The 14,191-nt window shown below is 42.9% G+C and overlaps 1 protein-coding gene across 11 annotated transcripts in view; it reads right to left on the bottom strand.

Annotated features, from left to right (window-relative positions):
* Positions 1 to 348: 348 nt before the first annotated feature.
* The window catches only part of KATNAL1 (katanin catalytic subunit A1 like 1), a 39,821-nt gene continuing 25,978 nt past the window's right edge, over positions 349 to 14,191 (bottom strand). For 5 of the 11 annotated variants that reach the window (XM_004938763.5, XM_046909898.1, XM_015278631.4 and 2 more), the window contains 5 exons: positions 9,550 to 9,708; positions 8,633 to 8,759; positions 7,533 to 7,667; positions 5,133 to 5,259; positions 349 to 3,987 (listed from right to left, as the gene is read on the bottom strand). In XM_004938763.5, the coding sequence (XP_004938820.1) occupies positions 3,789 to 3,987; positions 5,133 to 5,259; positions 7,533 to 7,667; positions 8,633 to 8,759; positions 9,550 to 9,708 (747 nt within the window). In that variant the 3' untranslated portion in view covers positions 349 to 3,788. The remainder of the gene's footprint in view (positions 3,988 to 5,132; positions 5,260 to 7,532; positions 7,668 to 8,632; positions 8,760 to 9,549; positions 9,709 to 14,191) is intronic. The other 6 variants (XR_001464254.4, XR_003073450.3, XR_001464253.4 and 3 more) reach the window with 6 other exon arrangements.

The raw sequence follows: 14,191 nt of genomic DNA, 5'->3' as shown, positions 1-14,191 counted from the left end.
CTGATTACATGTTCAGCCCAGGGGCAAGCAATAAAAAACCTGCCCAACGCTGTGAGGTCTGAATCAGGTGCTAACACTGAACATGTGCTGGAGCCTCTGCTCTCCTCTCCCCCAGTGCTGGGCACTGGAACATTCACCATTTTATAGCCTGTGGCAATGGAAGGCCAATTTAAGAGGGGAAAGCATTGCTGACAGTGTTATCCAAAAAAAGCCAGGCTCTGCTTTAACTGCTCTCCGCCCAAGACTTTGGTGAATCCAACACCACTGTGACATGCTGAAAAAATTTGCTTTGTACGGCAGTCTTTGGAAGCAGCTACAGAAAAGCAATCACAGGCCCAGAGACAGACAGACTCTATATGTACATTTATTACCTCATACAATCAAACTGCTTATTGTACAAAAATTAGCAGTGCCACCCAAGAGGGCTTTCACAAACATTTAGAAAGAGACATGTAAACACAGCTTTAGAACTTGATTTTATGTCACATAGGTACAAACTTGTGTGCGTATACACATACACACACAGGTGTGTATGCAGCTCTATACACAGAGCAAACAAATTGTTGCAGCAGGCTGAGATGCTAGTACACTGTTCCCTAATGAATCAAGCACCCTTAAACAAGGCTTTCCCCCAAAGGGACATGAGCTGGACTTGCACTGAGCCATAAGCTCATCATTTGGGTCTCGCGTTCCTCCCGTTGTTAGCCTGGCCTCCCTTCCCTAATTGTGCCTTGCTACATCCCACTGTTGGCTCTCTTCCAGAGGCAACGATTCAATCTTCAAGCCCACCTAGGTGAGTGCAATGGTGAGACTGGGTGGAGATGAAAGGGTCAGCATTAGGGCCAGACACCTACACTGAAGAGTCTTGGCATGATAGAGATGGTCTCTGTCTTGTGGGGTGCCTAATCTACAGGGGCCCCCTGTAACACTCGGGCACAGCCATCACCTAGACAAATATCTATGGCCTGGAAACTTCCACTTTGCTATTCTGCAGTAGAAAAGAATGAACGGATCTGTACAGAAAAAAAAAACACTTTTAAGGTACAAATCATGATCTTTAGAGAAAGGCTGCAGCACCCAAATAATTCCAACTAGAAGGAATGTCCAGTGTAGTGTATTCTGCTTACCGTGCAAGAGGTTAGTTCAACACCTTAAGGGAGAAGGTTCATCAAAAAGCCAAGAAATGACATTTCTGCTAAACATTGTGCTTTCAACAGCAGCAAGGGCCCTGCTGCTTGCAACATGAAACTGAGAAAGCTGGTACTTACGTCTTCCTAAGTAGCAACTGCTGAATCCAGCAATGCTCTCAGGCAGATGAATGGTGTGAGTTATAGGCATTCATGTCTATTTCCTTCTAGATCTTGCCTGTGTAGAGTAAGCTCCTTGGGCAGTACTTGTCTCACTAGTGAGAAACCCTGAAGTGCTAATCTGGCACTGGCCGCAGAAGACTCTTACAGCTTTCCTCATTTCTACTGCAGTAAAACAAAAAGAAAAAAAAAGGAAAAAAGAATAATAGCTGCAGCCTACAGCTTTCATAAGGAAGAAATGACACACTGTGGCAACGCTTTCAAAGCTTTCCTTCTATAAAGGTCCAGCTATTCCCTGGGAGGAACAGGCTGGCCCTGGTAGTAATTTACCCAAAAATGATAGAGACAAATGCAGCTTTGCACTTGCTCATCTTCCAGGGCAGACAGAAGTGCTTCATTCTAACAGTTGCAGATATTATGAAGAGCAAAGACTATACTGTGCAGTTGGTGCAAACTGGGCAGGCAAAAAGTGACTGGAGCTCTTATTTTCTCTCTGTAGGTGAAAAGGGAAAAGCTGATGTTCTTCCTGCTCTAATCTCACTGGTCAAGAATGTAACAAAGCCAGTGGAATCCTTGGAAAGATTGGGACAGAAGTTGTATTTCAACCAGTCTGGGGGAAAGTATATTTCTGAAAGGCCACATAAAAGCAGGCCTCTACAGCCCCAGCTGTCTTGTGTCAAATGCAGGATTTACAGAATCTCTGTGGTGTTTCTCCATGCAAATTAGTGGAGCCCTTTAAAATGGCATGATCCATCCAAGCTGTGGTCTTTACAGAGAAAGAAAGAAAAAAGGATTGCTGACAAAGTAGAGAAGATACTACAACCACACAAGTTGCTCGCATAATCAGAAGGATGCTGCAGAGTTGTCAAGCACATATCCTGACTGTCCTTGCTCCTGAACAGCAGACACACTAAAGCAGCATTTATGTTAGTGGTTCACACGTCATGGCCCAAAAGACCAACGTGCTGGATTACAAACATTATTTGGAACTACCAAGCACTAGTAAAAAAATATATACTCCCATCCAAGACATGGTAGGCGATTCTGAATACTTGGCCTCATTTCTGAGCAAGAGCAATTTCTTACTCCAGCCTACGACACCTGGCTATGTCACCAGGAGTCTCAGCAGAGAGCCAGAGGGTGCAGAACCCACCCAACTGCAGAACAGCTCAGATCTACCAAGACACTTCGTGTCATGCTTACAAAATCACCAAGAATTTCAGAGCTTCCATATTCCTCTGTAAATTTTACCTATCCTTCCCATTCCTACATTAGGAAACCTACATGAGTCAGACACACAGTCTGAGGCTGCGAGAAGTCCATACTGTCAGCATGACAGTTATGTTCCAGAGGGGATTTATCATGCTATAGTTTATAACCTAACCCTTCTCATCCCTGCACTTGTACTTGGGGCAGGAAGAAACACGTAAGAACATGTAAGAGATTGTACAGATTAATTCCCCTAAATTAATTGCATTTATACATTTTAAGAAACCTTCATTTAAGGAGTTTAACAAAAATAGTTCTGTGACATAAACAAGTGCAAATACCATTGCTTAGTAAAGCTGGGAAAGGACTCAGGCCTAACTAGAGGACCTGGAAGTCCACAGCCACACATTTTAAGGACATATTAGTGTTTTCACTACTGTTATTTAAATAATATTTAGAAAGCAAAATTCAAGATTCTACATAAAAGCACAATATAAAGTCAAAGTGCCTACTGGTCAAACTTCAAAGTGCCTACAGGTCAAAGTGGTACAAACCATATTCAGCATGGAATGAAAGCAATCAAGGTCTTTTCCTCTCCTTCTCATTTCCATTAGGAGAAGTCACAGGTAACATCATTCCAATCTGAAGTGACATCAAAGCCAAATGGGTGTACAAGAGAGGAGAGCTGAGCCTGCATCTTGATGGAAAACTGATCCTCACTTCCTCTGTGTAAATGCCAATTAATCCTCAGGCTTTTGCTCTGGAAATCCAAGCAGAAAACAGCACCAGGGAACAGCAACTTCGATGCCACGTTTGGGGGAGGCGGAGTCGGCAACCCAACAGAACACAGCACTTGGAACAGGGGGTAAGCGAGCCCTTGTTAGCTCCTGTGGAGCCACATCCCCCAGCTGATTTATTGATTCTAGCCACGAAAGATGAGTGTAAGGAGGTAAATAGCACTGCTCTTCGTTGGGAAAATAAGGTGATTATTCTCAGAAGTATATTCATTCCCCTCCTGTTTGTCTGCTTTTACTATTTCAGGCATTATTTTTTATTTTTTTTGTTTTTATTTTAACCGTTTCAGCTTGTTATTATGTTCAGTCCCTTTAAAGGCAAATAGAGTTTAAAAGATCTTGTCACCAGGAAGGGGTGGGGGTGGGACAGGGAGAACGGCAGACCTTTTATTAAACCTTTAAAAAGATTTCTAACTCACATTGCAAGTGAAAACAACAAGAGCCATAAAACTCTTACAATGGAAAGCTGTCGGTGAGATTAAGCAGATCCAAACTCCGCCATCCATTTCTCGTACTTCTCCAGGTCTGCAGCAGAAACAGATTTGGAGATTTTCTTCAGAGCCAACTCAAAGTCCCCCTTGGTAACTGGCATCTGAAGTTCCTCTTTAGAAAGTGCCCGAATCTCTTCTGGAGTTAAGCCGTTAATACGCCGTCTCATTGCCATTAAAGAGGCATCCCTGGAAATACAGGACAATGCATGGGAGCTAATTGCTAGCAGCATGTGCTGTAAGCCTATGAATTTTGATTGTATTCTCTCGCTAGAAACCACTGGCAGGAACACTTCAGAGAGCATTTATTTACCAGAGAAGATGCGGTTCACATCTTTGTTAGCATCCACATTCCCAGATCCCAACATTAATTCAATATAAAGAATGCACTGGCACCAAAACTCATTTAACCATATGGCAAATGCACAGAGATAATTAAAACTATAAAACTGAAAGCCTTTTGTAATGATTCATAGAGATGAAATTCTACATCTTCAGCACAGGAAAGGACAGGGCAGGAGAAGAACTGCACTGAAGGATTTTTCTTTTTCTCTTCCAACAGTGCTGTGGATGTCGCAGATCTCTCCCCACGCCATTACAATTTCAACACCCTCCCCACGTGCAGCAGTCAGATACTGACACCACGTGGCCCTGGGACTGAGGCCATCGGTGCCTGTGGCTCCCCATGCTCTACCTGTTCCACCACTCCTCCCCAGCTCTGGAGCCTTCAGCGTGGCCCACTGCCACAGAGAGTGCTGCTCATTTCTCACAGCACAGCTCACATGCAGTTAGAAATCACATTTTCTCCTTCCCCAGGCTTTTTCCCAGCGGGGAATAACACAGGCCTCAGGGAGAGCAGGTAATTTGACTATTGCACTGTGTGATACATACCAAAGTTTTCAAAACCATGGTGCTGCTTCACAATTTCAGTAAAGCAGCAAGAAAAAATATTCCCAAGCCACATTCTTAAAGGATCGGTTCCACTTGGCAGGGATCCTATCTCTATAAGGGATGCAGAGTTCCTAAACCTATTTGCACTACGTTAATCAACATTTGGTTAATGCAGACAAGGGTAACTAACACAAGAGGAGATTTGCTCAGATAACTTTTACTTAAGATCTAAGCAAACTGCATGACATCTCATGCAAAACACCATGGTGTTTTGACTGCTCCACATGACAGTAATGTGCAGTTCCAAGAAATAGATTTGGGCCCCCAAAACATTCACACTTAGCCTGCTTCAGCTGCTGTGGGGATTGCTTTCTTTTTAATCACATAATGCAGATGACGACTTGCCACGCGGTCTCATTTGCAAATTAATGGGAAGGAGATACCTGCAGACATTAGTGATGTCAGCACCAGAATAGCCTTCAATCTTCTCAGCAATTTCCTCAAGGCTGATGTCAGGATCCAGTTCTACTTCCCGAAGATTAATCTTAAGTAGTTCTGCTCTGCCTTTTGCTACAACATAAAAACGTGTGTTTGAAATCTTGCAAACATGAGAAACAAAACAAAACACCAACAATTTACATTTTTCAGTGAAGAATACAAAGAAAAGGGTTTGATACAAGAAAAAGAATGGGACAACAAATCACAGTACAGCGTGGAATCAAATACAGTAAGGGATAAGGTTTCAATTTGTATATTAAAATAGTGCGTTCTGAAGGCATTTTCCGAAGTTGTACATCATTAGAAATGCCTGTTACGTCTCAGGTGATAAAGCATTTGGTGACAGGCTACCCAAAGGCACTAAAGCACAATCCTACAAATGTCTGCTTCTTCTCATATCCCTTCGGATTCACTCTGCTCAAGTGTTTGATTGCGTATTATTCACACAGTTTAATTAGAAACACAATGAGGATTCTATTAAGAGAGCTTTAGACAACACAAAGCCCCTAACAATAGGCTGAACTTTAAGTATGTGTTTAAGCACTTTACCCAGTTGGGACCCAAGAAAGCTGCTGAAGCCTGACAGAAAACAGATACGTTAATGCAGTAAATGTATTAATGTATGTATAATACCAATGTCCTGGCATCCCACTTTCAGACCTAAGTGTAGCATACATACAGCAATAACCAGCTGTGTAAATGAGTATCGATGCAGCCAATTAACCATTTTTCTTGTGGAGAGCACATCCGTATGTGCATTTCAGTCTATATGCTAAACACTCCGGGCTTGACAGCTTAGGCCTCAGTGTTACTCTGCATAATGGTGGCAAAGTGGAGGATAAATGCTTTCCTGGCTTTTGCAGTACAGAATCACCAACCAGCTCAGCCCCTTATTTCCACAGACAGTAATGGTTATGACTCAGAACAGAGGACAACCTTGGCAGAGTGAGCAGCACTAGGAAAAGCCAAAAGTCGGAAGGAAACATCGCGTATGTTTTATTCACTGATGGCCCTACTTTAAAAAAGGAGGGGGAAAAAAAAGCCAGAAAGCTTGTCTAAGGCTGCTAGTTTGGAGTGCTCTGCAGAACTGTCAAGAATATAGATGGGTATCAATCACGCACCACTGGGACCAGCTATAAAGTGGGGATTTATTATTTACAGAGCACAGTGTACACACAGCATACCTGCAGAGAGCCTCCTGTATCAGAGAATATTCTTCTAATTTTTCTACTGGGATAAGCAAGCCCTTGCAGTATTTTAAAAAAGAAAAAGGGTACAATGTACGTGTGCACCAAATGCCCCAACACAGAGGTGTATATATGACATACCATTTTGTTCATTAAATTGCCTGGCCACATCAAATGGCATAGCACAGTTAATAAAAACATCATTTAGGCTCGCACAGAACAGCTCAACTTCTCTTATATATGGAATAAATGCAGGGGAACATAAGACTGGAAATAAAACAGGAGCACATCTCACATGTTGTCCAGGGTGTAATCTACTGTGTCAAAAAAACAATCTTGTTTAATTAGAAACAAGAGCAAGAGCTGATAGGATTTTAAACTAATTGGTCATAAAGACAGGCATCCTGTTAGGAGCTGTGAGCTGCGCAGACAAGCTGTACAACTATTAAGTGTCCTTATACCTGCTAAACTCAATCACAATTGCTGTCAGCACGAACACGCATCTTGTTATCTTGAGTGCTCATGCAGGGAGATGAAGCATCCACTGTAGCAAGAAGAAACAAAGCTATGCAAACTTCAAGCGATAGGAATCTCAAAATTAATAGGACAGGTGAATGACAGCTGGGAAAGACAATACAAGCTGAGACGTCTCGGGGCAGGAAAGCAATCAGCCTGCTGCATTCTGAGCGACTCGCAGCCTACTCATAGCGGCAGGCAAGCAGTGATTTACAATGAACTAAGCCTGTAAGTGGAAATTCATGGATCCACTTCCTTGCATTCGTCTGCAAGGGCACGAGTGCATTTGCAGTATTTCTTAACATGTCCAAAGGCTGTCTTTGATGATCACTCAAGGATTGGCTGTTAAACATTTAAAATAATTCCAGGCTCATTAAAACTAACTCTCTTTCAGTGTAAGAACCCATCAATGGGCTCGCAATGAAATGCAGCAGCTCTTTGTTTTTAAGCCCCCAAGCAAGTATTTATTTTTTTTTCCTTTCTCTCACTGTCTTTAAGAATAAAGCAATCCAACCAAATGATTAACTCCTGAATTTCACTGCTCATCGCAAAAACAAAGATTCTTCCCAAATCCAACAGTCTTGGCGTAGTCCTACAGTAGCTTCAGGACATTTTAAAGTAAAATGCTTGTACCAAACGTACCTGTGGGCAAAGGTATATAAATCCTTTTTTCCAGTCTCCGTCGGAGAGCTTCATCAATATCCCAAGGAAAGTTTGTAGCAGCTAATACCATAACCATCTTGGAAGGGTCATCATTCTCCAAAGCACCACCTACCCCTGCAAGCACAACAGTTTAGAGAAATTTCACTCTGCTGCTCCTATTGATCAAGATGCTTGCTAAGAAACTGTGCAAATGTTAGAAAAGCTCAGACAAAGCTCAGCAGCTGTTCCATACACTCCTAGTGCAGCCTTCCAGACTTCACAGGGCTGATGTAGCAGGACCATCACTGCCACAGAAAGAGGAACGGTTCATTCTTCTGCTGAGACATGGAAGGGCTTTCTTTGACAGTGCTACTAACACAGTCATATGCAAGTGCAGCACTGTTAGCCACAGCAAAAATACCATCTCTGTCAAATGTGGCCATAGAAGAAGCAAAAATCACTCCCTGACCTTCCAAACGAGGACTGTAGAGAAATGTTCACTTGGAGAGAACAAGTTGCTCACATGGGGTTTACCACAATGAACATTTGAGGACATTATAAACAAAGTGGTTCGGTAGCAACTGTTATATAGAGGTGGTTATCAAAGCACTACACCACAGAACATTCCTCGGGTGGTGGTCCTCACTGCGTGCACCTGCACAGAACAGGTACAGAATATACCTAAAAGGGTAATATTAGCTGTCACCACAGCAAACAGCAAAATCAGATCTGATGATGGGGTCCCTGAGCAGGAGACTCTATGGAAGAGAAGAAATTTGTTTAAATTGCTTTTAAAAAAAAGAAAAAAAGACCTGTATTAAACTTCACAAGTCTCCATTATCTGCTTCTCCAATAGCAAAGCATCTCTTCAAGATGAGTTCTCAATTTTCTAAAATGGTCATTTTACAAAAAATAAAGCAGAGCACCTTTTTCACTTATCTGCCTTCAAATTCTCAGCGAATGCATTCCTCTCAAATTTTGCCTTACTTTTCCCCCATCCATAACGTCAGGCTTTCCAGATTGTTCAAGTTTTTTACATTCCCATCTCTAACAAAACAGCATCCCAGCCCCAAGCATGGATCTAAATCTGTAATCTTTACCATCCATTTGCACAAGCAGCTCTGACTTGACTCTGCGACTCGCTTCGTGCTCATCGGATGTGCCTCTGCGGCTGCAGATTGAATCAATTTCATCAATGAAGATTGTTGCTGGAGCGTAAAACCTTGCCTTTATTCAAATGAAAACATCACTATTAAGAATGTAGCAGCAAGCACAAACCCTCATCAGACCACGACCCAGTTCAGATACTACATATATTACCTTCCCTGCTTGTCGCAAGAAAGTAATTCAAGACCCTGATTCACAATCTGTTTGGCACATGCTTAAGCTTATCCATTTTAAATTGTACTCCTCAAGTCAGAGGTCTTGCAAAGAGGAAAAGGAACACAATCACCATGTAGGCAGTTTTTAATATTGTGGTTTTGTGCTGGTGAGGGCAAGGCAGAGGGGATAGAACAGAATTGTCCATCTCAAAAGACAGAGGTCTCAACTGACAGTGTGCCAGAAGTAGATCCTGAAGGCAGGAATAACCCTTTCAGTATAGGTCCACACGGGTACATCATTCACACAGCCCACATGATGGACTGCACTCAAAAACAGTGAGAAGCTTGTCCATCACTCAGAACAGAAACAGAACTAGAATATGTATTGCTCCTAGAATAATAGTTCTCAGTTCTTTCCAATTTTAAATGGCTCCCTATAATTTCTGTCAAGATCACCACTCTGCCTTTAGCCAGGAAAGCACTATCCTCAACGTGAGTGATGAGCCATTTCCCTCCTAATCCTCAGTGACATTTCAGAAAAGGATGAATACACACGTTGTCTTTTCTCTATCTGGATGAGAGAGTCTTAGTGCAGTGAACTCAATACTTTCAGCATGCTACTGGAGGGGCAGGGAACCGAGAGGGAGGCCCCTTCACGCCTCACTGATCCCCAGATCACATCACTGAGGACATACCATTTCAAACAAGAGGCGGACAAGCTTTTCAGATTCGCCTCTGTATTTAGATGTCAGCGTAGAGGAAGACACGTTGAAGAACGTTGTTCCACATTCTGTAGCAACAGCTTTTGCTAGCATTGTTTTGCCAGTACCAGGTGGACCAACCATCAGCACGCCCTGAAAGGTGAAAACAAAGGTGATGAACAACAAGTAAACTTTGCGCAACAGTCCTCTATACTACATCTCAAAATAAACCAAAATCAGTATTTTGATTGCTTAATGTCACGGTCGTCATCAGTGGAAAACAGAAGAATCCTGCTTTACGAGAACAGCACGGAAGCATTCTGTGACTTATTCTCCTTACTGCCCCACTGAAGTCGAAATCACAAAAGGCTGCAGCTATCACCTGGGAGGCAGGTGACAGACTTACAGACTTGCTCTGAATCAGGCAGGGCCTGGACTTGAACTTGGATCTTTCCCAGCTTACAAGTGGCTGTACAGACGGATGAAGAGAATGAATTCATCTTTTTGGAAGACTCCTTCATGAAGAAAGCTCCACCGAAACCAAAATACTTTTTGTGTTCGTCAGTAGAGCATTTTCCTACAGAAAAACATTTTGTCAAAAAATCCTAACCATGTACACGTATGAATCTGGCTGGTTTTTACAATTCAGTCTGCATGAGAACATTCACTGGACACAAGGGTTTGTCCTACTGCTTAATCTCTCTGTCTTAGTATTTCTGTGGCCAAAGTACTACTGCCTACCATTTCCTGGATGAAAAGCCATTCTCACCACACTGCTGGACAGCAGTTTTTGGCTTATGTGGACTGCTGCTCAACTTCATTTAATATGAACTTCAATGATTATTAAAAAAAATGTCACCTGGACAACTGAGCTACAATCAAGTCCCAGCTTGGCAAACACATCACTAGATTGCCTTTCTATCTGTGCTCTGTCTGTAAGACAGTAAGGAGCACACACCTCTCCTGCTCAGGGCATTGAGTGGAGCATTTGAAACAACAAAAGGAAGGGGTGTCATTCAAAGGACCGGGACACACTTGAGAAGTGGCCCCATGTGAACCTCGTGCAGTTCAACAAGGTCAAGTGAAGGTGCTGCACCTGGATCGGGGCAATCTTAGGTATATGTACAGACTGGGCAAGGAGTGGATTGGGAACAGTCTTGAGGAGAAGGACTTGGGGGTCCTGGTTAACAAAAAACTGAATGTGCGCTTGCAGTCCAGAAAGCTAACTTCATCCTGGGCTGCATTAAAACAGAGGTGGCCAGCAGGTTGAGGGAGATGATTGTTCCCCTCTACATCACCCTCATGAAGCCCTACCTGCAATACCATGTTCAGCTCTTGAGTCTCCAGCACAAGAAGGACATGGGCTTGCTGCACCAAGTCCAGAAGTGACCATGAAGATGATCAGAATGCTGGAGCACCTCTCCTACACAAAAAGGCTGAGGGAGCTGGGCTCGTTCAGTCTGGAGAAGAGGAGGCTCCAGAAACACTTTATAGTGGCCTTCCAGTACCTGAGGGGGGCCTACAGGAGAGCAGGGGAGAGACTCTATTAAGGAGCATAGTGATAGGACAAGGGATAATGGTTTTAAACTGAAAGAGGGGAGATTTAGATTAAATATTAGGAGGAAATTCTTTGCTCAAAGGGTGGTGAGGCACTGGAACAGACTGCTCAGAGAAGCTGTGAATGCCCCATCCCTGATGGTGTTCAATACCAGGCTGGATGGGGCTTTGGGCAACCTTACCTTTTGGGAGGTGCCTCTGCTCACAGCAGAGGGTTGGAACTGGATGAGCTTAAAGGTCCCTTCTAAGTCAAACCATTCTCATCACTACGCAAGCAGCTTTTTAGCTACATACACAGTGCACTCAGGACCCACATCAAGACCATTAAGACTGAAGCATCAAGACTGTCTAATCACCATAACTCGAAGCAAATAGAGTATTTTTTAAGTGAGACACAACAGAAACAACACAGGTTTCCAAAAATAAGCGATTCCTTCCACCATGAGGTTACAGCTGACTCCAAGGAGGGCTAGTTCACAATCCTATTTTAAATACTTAAGTTCATGAATAGTCCCTGTGACCATTTCAGCAACACACCGTACCACCCCCTCAGCACTAGAACAGGGCACTATGATTTTGAGCATAGCACTATGAAAAACGTAGCATTCAAGCCTTTTTTCCCCAACTACAAAATCGTACCATATGCTAACAAGAGTTTCCTAAAATTAAGTTGTACTGGGTTGCAAGGGTAATCAAATTAGCTAGAATTAGAATTGCATATCATAATGCGCTTTGCAATTAATATCTTACATGAAATACCATAGCCGTAAAATATCTGTTAAATGCAAGCCACATAGCAAATTAGATTTCATCTGTTCCTCGCAAAAATTTACTTCAAAAAGCACACAGAATGACATGGAAGAGATCTATAAAAACAAATCAACCGGGAATGCAATTATTCAAAAATGTACTACTCAGAAGCAATAGCCTCTCTGTACTCCATTTCCCATTAACTCTTAATACCTTTATTGCCATTTAACACTTAGCTAATGTAAGCTCAACATACATTCATTGGTAAATTAAATTCAAAATGTTCATACTTCCTCCACACAGCTAACGGTCCAGTGTCGCCCTTCAGGCTGCTCAAGGTTTCCTAAACTCCAGGGCAACAAGCATGAAAAGCAAATTGACTCTTTTTTTCACCCCATGAACATTCAGACATATACTATGATTTGAGTTGCTGCACAGTCATACCAATAGTATTTTAATAATGCAAGTGTGAGCCTGGAGTGACTGGGTGAAAATTACAGCTGCTTGTGATAGGTAGGGCAGAGATGACTTACTGTTCTAAGTTTCAAATGTGCTTATTTTTATATTTTAAAATACTATCTATATCAAATCACACTTAACCCTTGTTCCTGACAAACTGTGTTTACTGTAGGAGCTGATGATACAAGGGGCTAATGTCAGTCTTTTGGATGTCACTTTGGTCTCCCATTATTCTGGAAGGTCAAATTCCAGCTTCAGCCACACGCCCTGCTCACTGCTTCATTCAAAAGCCCATTGCTTTGCACCTTCTGTGTAACTACAACAGTGAGCATTACCTAGCAGAGGATACTAGGGGCATTATATATGGACCTAACACAGGTTCAACGCAGCCACACCAGATGCAAAGCCAGGGGAACACCAAACTCTCTGGGAATAAAGAGAAAAAAAAAGAAGAAAAAAAAAAAAGCCACACCTTGATTTCTCAGCAAAATGAGATGTGTATGGCTGCAAAGAGAAACACAGGATCAAGTCACTCTTTCTCTCCGCATCTAGGAGGCTGCCACTTACTCACTAGTTAAAATCCTTGACAAACACAAAGACTTCTTTATTCCTCCTCTAAGGCTCTGTTAATCCAAAGTATTCCAATAAGAAGCTGAAACACACTGCAGGGAGTAAGTGTTTTGATGAAATCACTGCAGGGTTACTTCTTGTTGTTGTAACAATCACTAGCAGAGCAGTGGGAAGCGCAGCAAGCAGCCAGGCCTTCCTGGCACAAAACAGTTCAGAGAAAAAGAAAGAGCAAGCCTGTGGACACTCAGAGACCCAGCTGCAACCACACAGCACCTGTGTTGAATCAGGAAGGCAGCTGGCTCCTTCATACCAGGCACTGTCCTCTGAATGCAGGGGCAAACAGCAAGGGCTGTCTTGGGAATTATTCTCAGGAGAATCTGAACATCCAAAAACAGATCTGGCTGCCTTTTCCCTGAGTTATTGTCCTGAATGCCTGGGCTCAACAAATGCCTGCTGCTACACTGATTACTGCGAGAAACAGCCTTCTCTTCAAAACTTCTCATCCCTGTAGCACAGTCAGAGGTCAACAGTAAGGAAAATGCATGCTGTTCTGCATGAGAAATAAATTCAGGAGAGTTACAGCTTCACGAGTCACCAGGGAGAAGGCTAACAATGAAGACCCTTCATGGACTTGTCAGAAATCAATTTGCATTTCAGACTGAAGGAAGGAAATAATCGTAACGTTTTTTCCACGTCTGCAACCACCTAGTTTCCAGAAGCAATACTGGCCAGCAGGAAAAGATAATCTCATGCAAAGAGAAAGAGACTAACTCTGACAACCAGGCTGCTGTTTCCCTATCTATTGCCACAGTGTTTGGAGACAGGATCAGCAGCGCTCTTCATGCTGCTTGCAGCCTGCTGAGATACCTGCCTTAAAGACAGATGGCCACTACATCCTTTAGCCATGTTAAGAGGTGAAAAAGCAGCATAGCAGCTCTTTACTTCCTTAAAAGTTTTTGAAGACTGGACAGATGGGGCAGCTGTAGCCTATAATGAGGGTATGGATCAAATTCCTCTACACCAAGAGGAAAGAAGAGAGATTCAGCTATTTAACAGATACTAAAATCTCACCCTGTATTTGTGACCAGTGATATCTAGGCTTTGTCCAAGCTGATACCTTGGTTAACCTCAAAGTCAACCTCAAGCCCGCTGGTGCTTAACCACAATCACACTCAACACCAACAGCCATAAAGCTCCAGCCCACAAGTTTTGCTGATTCCGGGTTTGGACCACTGCCTTGCAACTCACTAAAGCCTCTGTGAACATCTCTCACACAGCAATCCCAAGTCTCCTGCTGTTG

This window comes from Gallus gallus, chromosome 1 (assembly GCF_016699485.2).
Source record: "Gallus gallus isolate bGalGal1 chromosome 1, bGalGal1.mat.broiler.GRCg7b, whole genome shotgun sequence".
NCBI classification, from domain to species: Eukaryota; Metazoa; Chordata; class Aves; order Galliformes; family Phasianidae; genus Gallus; species Gallus gallus.
This window is presented reverse-complemented; position numbering and strand designations above follow the sequence as displayed.